The sequence below is a fragment of the Populus alba genome, chromosome 12 (genome assembly GCF_005239225.2).
Source record: "Populus alba chromosome 12, ASM523922v2, whole genome shotgun sequence".
NCBI classification, from domain to species: Eukaryota; Viridiplantae; Streptophyta; class Magnoliopsida; order Malpighiales; family Salicaceae; genus Populus; species Populus alba.
Window position 1 is genome coordinate 3,655,891 of NC_133295.1, and position 9,117 is coordinate 3,665,007.

Sequence of the window (9,117 nt, forward strand, 5' to 3'; positions counted from 1 at the left end):
TAATACATGAAAACACTCATAGCAACTTTTTAAAATTTAATATTAAAAATAAATTTTATATTAATAAAAAGCCCCTCCTAACCTTAAAAATAACAAAAAAAAAAGTACCAAAACACTCTTGAATTCATTAGAAATTATTTTATGTTATCTAAGGGTAAAGAAATATTTTATTTATTTAAAGGATCCTGCAAAGTATATATATAAAAAAAACCTTTTAGTGAGCAAGTTTAACCCATGGACCTTGAGTATAGTATAACCTTTTTATCATATAAAATAATCTTAAAATATAATAATATTCATGTTTAATTTTTTAATAATCAATAAACATAAAAAAAAAATATATATATCAAAATACCCCGATCCTAGTCTCTCCACTTTTCTATCGAGAAGCACAAACATAAATTAACCAAGTGTTTTAGAGTTTGTTTGATTATTATAAGAGATGCACTTTTCAGCTAACTTGAATGGTTCTTTGTATTTGATGTGATTTGATTACAGAAGTAGCTTGGCCACAGTCAGAGCTAGACTCCACTGTGTCTTGTCTCATGTAGCTACATTGATATTATCGAAAAAACAATTAGAGGGTGTTTGAGAGTGTAGTAGCGGTTGCTTTTCAAATAGCTTTTCGTGCCGAAAAGCATGCCAATAATTTTTTTTATTTTTTAAAAATTATTTTTGACATCAGCACATCAAAACGATCCAAAAAATATAAGCCACACTCAATTTTAACAAAAAAAAAAAAAAATTGAATTTTGGTGAAAAGCTGGTTTGGCCGCAATGCCAAACAGGCTCTTAAAGAATACTGTTTATTATTATGTTTTAAAAATATTTTTTTAAAAAAATTATTTATTATTTATTAACTTTAAATTAATATATTTTTAATATTTTTAAATTATTTTAATATATATTATATAAAAAATAATTTTTTAAAAATAAAAAAAATATTATTAATATATATTTTAATACAAAAAATATATTTAAAAAAACAATAATAATGGCTCGAAATTCGATGGGAACACTGAAAAGGTATGCCGTATGTCCCTTCAATACAACACTGCTATAAATGCCAATTAAAGAACTCCTTCTCTCGATTGTAGGAGATTCGGGGGTAATTAATTTGGAGCTTAATACTAATTTTAAAATAATTTCATTAAAATAGATTAAGTACGTCTAGCATTACTCTAAAAAAGAATCTTGGGGGTCAATAAAATTAGTTAATTTTCTACCCACATAAAATCACGAAAGGGCCTAAGTTATGCATAAAACAGGGCTAGTTCTCTTTCATGCAAAACGATAGTCCATGACATACCAAATTATATTCTTTTCAATGGGGCTCTATGGTCAAGTCATTTGAATTAATTCGCACTCATTAACTTACTTATAAATCACTTGGAGGTGGTCGAAAAGAAAATTACATTTTATTGGGTCTAACCCTAATTTATATTCTATTTTTAAGAAAAAACCCTTCAAATCAAAACCTAATTAATCAAGATTCAAATAAACAAAAGGCTTGATAATTTTTATTTTGAGAATTTTTATGGAAAAATAATGTAGTTCGGTGATAAATTGAGTATGAGTTGACCTTGATTGTAGATATGATTTTAAAATGATGATGTTTTGAAACCATGCATTTTTTTCTTTACATAAAAATAATTTTTAAAAAATTAGAAAAAACAAACAATAAAATGTGTTATTTAGAGTCACCTTTTTAACAATTGGAATAAAGTAGAGAGTGATTATGATTTTTTAAAAGAAATTTTGGAATGACCTTTAGGTGATTCTTATGGGTTTTTGGTGCCTGCCTCGGTTAAAATATGTTTAGACAACAATAATTAATAATATTCTAATAGCAGTTTGAAAAGATTTAATATTAAAAATAAATGTTATATTACTAAAAAGCCCCAATCACTATAATCCTGATCTTTTTTAAGTTTAGTTAAGCACTTTTATTTTCCACCATGTGTACTAATTAACTAATAGATTACAACACCACAAAAATACTAAATGGAAGGTAAATTCACTAAGCATATAGATGTATTTTATTACTAGAGATATTTTGATTTGCTCACAGCCCAGTAGTTATTACCCAAATAATAAGGAATTGAGTTGCCTTTTTACCATTTTAAAACACACTAGAATGACCATTTATCCTTAAAAGTAAAATTTGTAGAATTAGCATTGAGAGGTATTTTAGTCTCATTGTAGTTTTTTTAGTTATTAAAAAGTTGATTAAAAGTGATTTAGTTTTTTTAATAACTATAAAATAATACTTTTAAAAAAATTATCGGTATATATATATCAATGCATGAGAGCCGCCCGCATCCTTCTAAATAGGGATGTGCAAAAAAACCGGAAAACCGAATAAACCGAGAAAACCGAAAAAATATTAACCGAAAAAACCGAAGCGAAAAATAAAACCGATCAAACCGATTAGAATAGTTAGAAAAAATCTCGGTTCGGTTTTCGGTTTTGTAATGCAAGAACCGGTTAACCCGGACCGAACCGAACCGGTTCAAAAAATATACTATAAATAGAAAATGGTACTATAAATAGAAAAAGTTACCCCCTAGCCAGTAACCCTAGCCCCCTCTCACCTCTTCTTGTCCCTCTCCCTCCCCCTCAGCCCCCTCGCCTCTTAATCTCCCTCTCCGATCCCTTCATCCTCCGACAACAAGCAGAGCCGACATCGAGCTAATTCTATTCCTTTTTAATTCACATGGGAATGACTCCTCGCCTCTTCTTGTCCCTCTCCCTCCCCCTCTCTCTTAATATCCCTCGCCTCCAAAATATCAACTCTGCCATATCTTTCAACAACATTCGACATGACATTATGCACACTTTCATCAAACAAAACATCCAATTAGTGGAGAAAAAATCTATTATCTTGATCAAGTTCTCTCATGGAAGTCAATGATCTGGCCGGGGCCACAACAAGGCAGTTGTTAGCAGCAAATTCACGTGCCAAGGCATGACCTATACCACCTTGGGTGCAACCAGTAATTAAAACCACTAGTTGGCCATAGGACTCCATTGAAGTACTCTTTTGGTGGTGGTTTTGTTTGATAAATAGCAGGTCTAGGCAGATGAAGAACTGTTGAAAAGGGATGACGTTATTAGGAAATGAGACATAGGTTTTCTCGGTTTTTTGAAATCAAGAACCGAACCGGACCGAAACCGGTCGGTTTGACTCGGTTTCGGTTCGGTTTTGGTTTTTTTTCAAAAAAAAAAAAACCGGTTTGGTTGTTTTTTGTAGGTAAAAACCGAACCGAACCGAAAATGATCACCCCTACTTCTAACAGCTCATTCAAAGCCTCCCAACAGCCAAAAACCTCATTTATGTGATGCCATAGGAATTTTAATGACGTTCTCTTCCCATTGGGGATGTGCATGGTGGTGAAAGTGACACAACTTGTTATTAGTGTCGCTCCCCCCTCTTTTTTTCTCTCATTTATTCAAATTCTGTACTATTTATTTAAAATTTCAAAGTTGTTTTTTTAATTGTTAATATTTCACTTTTGATCTTTTTTTAAAAAAATTTTAATTTTTGGTAATTTTTTGTAATTTTTTTTAAAAAAAATTTCATTCTTCAATACTTAAACTATATTAAAATAAAACTAAGACAACAATCTGGTTAAGAAACAATGAGGTGATAATGGTCCTCAAGGGGTGTAGCGTGGTGGCAAAAGACTTGAGATCTACACAGTAGGTCTCGAGTTCGAGTCAGGGCGTCCACTTCATGTAAGAGCCTGGGACAACCGGGGTTTTACTCGCTCATCTGGGCCCACAAAGTGTACTTTTTGAAGGGTGAGATTTCTTTGAATAAAAAAAAAAATGAGGTGATAATGGCATAATTTTATAAAATAAAGTTATCAAATTGAATTTTCATGGATTCCGATCCTTATTTTTTTAATCACTTCTTGACCCATCCGACGAACTGGCCTGATTTAATCGAGCTTCGACTGGATTTCTTGCGAGTCTTTGTTTTTAGTGCCAGCCCAGACTAGTTAGATGATCGAATGACCAAGTTTCTTGTCAAACTACTTAGTTCGATCCAAATCCAATAAAAATATTTTCTTACAGTGAAAAACCACGAACTTCCAAACAATGGTGGGATCCCCTGCTTCGGCTCTCATAGAAGTTCACAAGATTTTTTTCATGGTCTATATTTATCAAGTAAACGGGCCATGAAAAAAAAAACTTTGGATTTATTAAACAAAGCTAATCAAGTTAATCTTTTAAAAAAACTACACAAATTACATATATAATTTCTTTGCGAGTAAGATAGATATTGCTTTTAAAAGTATTTTTCGCTCTAAAATATAATAAAATAATATTTTTTATTTTATTTTTTAAAATTTATTTTCAATATCAATATATTAAAATGATTGAAAAAACTAAAACATTAATTTAAATAATTTTTTATTTTATAAAAAAACAGGTTGAAACCCTAAACCGGGCACTAAAAAATTCACTTATAACCGCATGTCATGAGATTATTAGCCATAGAGGGCCGGGGAAATATTGGATGCAGCCCAACCTCACCTAAGCCTGAACAAACCCAGCTAGAGGGCGATGAGTTTTTCAGGGAACAAATTCTGGGCTAGATGGGCGCTCGTCGCAATTCCGTCGTCGAAAATTGCCGTCGCCATTAACTAAAAACACTAAATCCCAGTCCATAAAAGATTTGGACTTCCAAATGGTGCTTCATGTTTGTATAAATAGTGAAGCTTCTCTTTTTATTTTTTTGTCTTCAATTTTTATTTATTCTGATTGAATCCTTTTATAGTGTAATTAGATAACATAATGTTTTGAAATTGTGGCAGAAATACTAAATTAAAAGTGAAATGATTAAAATGTAAAACACAAGAAAAAAAAAAACACATGACCAATCTTAAAGTTTTTTAAAATTTTTATTTTAATCTAATTTATTTGATTTATTTTTTAATTATGGAATTAAAGAGAGGAGAAAAAGAGACTAACTAGAAATTAAACAACGAGTTATATATATATATATATATATATATATATATATAAATAAGAAATCTTTGTGTCCATGGGCTTTTATTTTCAAGAAGAGTTCGTTAAAGATGGTTTTTCCTCTAAGCATGATGGGAAAAAAAAAACATATGTGGTTTTGATTTTTTTGAATTTAGTTAATTTTTATTTTTTGGAGCAATATTTTAGTGTTTTAGGGTTGTGTGGTAGTTTATATAAGTTTTTTTTTATGGTTTTTTGAAGTGTTTTATGGTAAAAAATAGATTGAAAAAAAAGGAGGATTTTTTTTTTAAGCTTAGCATCATAAATAGCTGTTAGAGATTAGTTATAATCCTAGTGTAGATAAGAATTCATGATTAAAAGGAATTGGTTAAGTGGACGTGGTCGTAGCGAGTTGTTATACTTAATATTTTTTAGTCAGCTTTGTACTAAGCTTAAGGGGACAAGGGTCAGCTATGGAAACATTTGTGTTTTTGGTTTGCTCATGTTAAAGAAAAAGCAATATACTAATGAGTTGTTTACGCGTTGACACTGACTCTAACATGGTATTTGAAAGTGTGGTTACTGTTGTTTTTTAAAATGCTTTTTACTTAGAAAAGCATATCAATAATATTTTTTATTTTTTAAAAATTATTTTTGAGATCAACACATTAAAATGATTTGAAAACATCAAAAACATATTAATTCAAAGAAAAAAAAATTTAAATTTTTTTCAGAAACACTTTTGAAAAGCACTCACAAACGGCCTCTAAATTAGATCTTAAAATAAACCAAGTAAAAATTTACATACTTTAGAAGCACTTATAACCAGAGCAATGGTAATTTTTTATTTGATTTAGTTTTAATATAAAAAAATCAAAACTAGATTTTTTTGAAAAAAATTGAAACAAATTTAAATCGATCGGTTTTGGTTCGGTTTGATTATTTAAAAAAAACGGTTCAAACCGGTTTGACTCAGTCTTTCCAACTCGATTTGGGTTTCTTTTCGATTTGGGTTCGGTTAGGTTTTTTTTATTTAAGGCTTATAAAACCGAATCGGTTGGTTTTTTAAAAATTCTAATTGGTTTTTTTTTCATGGTTTGATTTTTAAGATTATATTTTTCTGATTTAATTAGGTTTTTTTTAATTTTTTACTCATCCCTCTGGTGACTTGTCAACCTAGCTAAAATCAATTTGATTTAAATAAAAAAGGTATTTATTTAATGTATAGTATCATGATATTCATGCTATTGTGACGTGTCCGTAGAATCATATGGTAATCATCATATCATTACACGCTCATCCCACTTACTTATTAAGATCTGTTAATTATCATATCAATACAAACTTATCCCACTCACTTAAGGTTTGTTAATTATTATTATTATTTTGATAATTCAAGGTGTTTGAGTTAATTTACATATATTATAATTAATTTATAGATCCATTAAATACCCTGTAAGCTCATTAAGTAGATAAGGAACCACAAGAATGTTAGGTATACACAAAAAAGATCAAACCTGAAAACAGAGGAAGCAAACAAATTCTTGCCACGTCACGACCTCGAGTGCAGACTTGTTAATTATTATATGTAGGCGATGTAACGTCGCAGCAAAGCACATCGAGATGCCGATTTTCATGTATGCTCACATGCCAATGTAATAACCAAACATTTTGTATTTTTAATATTAATATATATCCAAATAATCTAAGCACCATAGTTAATGACTGGACTCTTATTTAAGTTTGGTTTTATATTTGTTAAGATTGAATAATTTAAATTTATAAATATTTATTTTAGCTATATTTATAAGCTTTGATTTAATGAATTTATGGTAGTTTTTAGTTTATAATAAGTTTGTTTTATGTTTGGTTTGGTTTAATTTAATTTTTTTTGTTTTTAATTTAAAACCAAACTAAATCATTTTTTTAAATTTTAATCAAAATTACTAGAAAACCATTGGGCGCCATTTAATTTTGATAAGTTTTCATAAATATTTTTTTTAAAAAGAACTTATATAGTAAATCATTTAAATTCCTCAATTACTCAAATCACACATTGCAAATTCATAATAATAATAATAATAATAATAACCGACACAAATCACTGCTGAGCAATGGTTTGATCCTGGGGAATTGATAGAAGACTTAATTTCAAGCTCCAGCGATTTAGCAGTTACCTGAATGATGCCACCAGCCCCTCCATAGCAACATAAGCAGAACCTCCTTCACTTTTAGCAACCACCGCAGCCTCTCTTACAGCCTTAACTCGTTCTCGAAGAGCTTCACCTTTCTTGGAGTTCATCAACTCAGTCACACGCTCCTCCAGCTCAGCCGCACTGACAAAATCATCTTCATCCTCTAATTTCACCGCTAGACCCACCTTGATTTCCTCAACCAAGAAAACACTATTCATCTTTTGCTCTGCATACAGAGGCCACCCCAACATCGGCACCCCTGCGCACACAGCTTCAAGTATCGACTTCCATCCACAGTGAGTCACAAAACCACCAACCGAGCCATGGTTTAGTATTGCAAGCTGTGGTGCCCATGACTTCACCATAAATCCCCTGTCTTTGGTTCTATCCAAGAACCCTTCTGGAAATATCGACTCCAGACATGGTTCTGGTGCGATACTACCTGTCTTTCTAGCTTGGGTTTGGCCATCTTCTTTTGGAGCACGCACTGCCCACAAGAATCTAACACCACTTCTTTCCAACCCAATAGCCATTTCCTTCAACTGACTTGAACTAAAGACTCCCATGCTGCCAAAACAAAGATATAAAACACTGCGACTCGGTTGTGAATCCAGCCAAGTTAGACACTCATTTTCCTTTCTGCTTTCACCGGTCATTGCAAGTGGACCGACACAAAATATTGGTGGAAGGGGCCCATTTGGGAAGCACTTTCTTTCTTGTATTGCCTTACACGCGTTTGGCTCTAGTGCCTCGAACGTATTTACAACAATTCCTGCAGACTTGAACATTTGCTTTCCGGTATCGACGAAGTACTGGTAAACTCTATGAGATCGGTCACAAAGAACTGGCGGGATATCTTTTGATGGAACTCTTGGTGCCCCGGGGACCTCAACAAGGATGTCCAGGTCTTTCAAGCTCTCAGTGGTGTTCTTATCTAAGGTAGGCGTGTAAAGAAACATGGACAAGCCACATGCACCAGAAGAGTTGAAATAGTAAATGGGGATGTCGAGCCTAGAGGAGAGAAACTCGAATGCTGGGCTGCAAAAGAAATCTATGATCAATGCTTTTATGTTGGAGGAAGCAGAAAGACTTGAAAGGGTCTGGTGAAGGTCTGGGTTGTTGAGTTTAGGGATCTCAAAGAATGAGGCTACTAAATCTAAAAATGATGTGATCGGAGCTGGAAGAGAAACCTCAGGAAGGGGAATAAAAGTAATGAAAGGATTGGCGGAGACTAGTTCAGTTGAAGGGTTTGACATTACGAAGGTGACTGAGAATGAAGGACGGTGTTTGAGTAATAGCTTGCCCAACTCCAACATGGAGGACAAATGGCCCTGTGATGGGTACAAAACAACCGTGTCCTCCATTATGCGCAGACTTCTTTGTGTTTGCTCAGACTATCGGAAGACAGACGGAGGAGCAAGAGATGTAGGTTTATCATGGTGGTTGGGGCTCCACTTATACCTTGAAATTTGATGGTCATGAAGGTGGCATGTGCGTCCAGTGGGGACTGGGGAGAGTCGCGTTCGATTGAGGACCTCTCCTTCGGTGGCACAAAAACTTTTGTACTTTTGTTTTTATCTACTTTGGTCATGGATTTTACGCAAAGTCAAAGACAGAGGTGTAGCAACTTCTTCGGGGCTAACCTAGAAAAAAGAATATGGATCATTGTTATTAAATTAATTTACATGTAAAAAAATTAATTCAAGTTAATTATTTTTATTAAAATAATATTATTTTATTTTATTAGAAAATTATTAAAGTTAACACGATTAACTTCATCAAGTTAACCAAATCATTAAAATCCGAAGTTATTTAATTAGGTATTATTGAGTCAATAATATTTTTAATTTAATATAAACCTCAACTCTAGTGGGTTTCAGGTTATGGGTTTCGAAGATAAACTTGTTGGACTGTGTTTAATAATCATAAACAATAATTCATTTGA

At 32.1% G+C, this 9,117-nt stretch overlaps 1 protein-coding gene across 1 annotated transcript; it reads right to left on the bottom strand.

The window, feature by feature from the left end:
* Nucleotides 1-7,017: 7,017 nt before the first annotated feature.
* Nucleotides 7,018-8,646, bottom strand: LOC118044368 (UDP-glycosyltransferase 88B1). The gene has a single exon (XM_035052635.2). The coding sequence runs from the start codon at nucleotides 8,534-8,536 to the stop codon at nucleotides 7,151-7,153; it is 1,386 nt and encodes a 461-aa protein (XP_034908526.1). The 5' UTR covers nucleotides 8,537-8,646; the 3' UTR covers nucleotides 7,018-7,150.
* Between the last annotated feature and the right edge of the window lie 471 nt (nucleotides 8,647-9,117).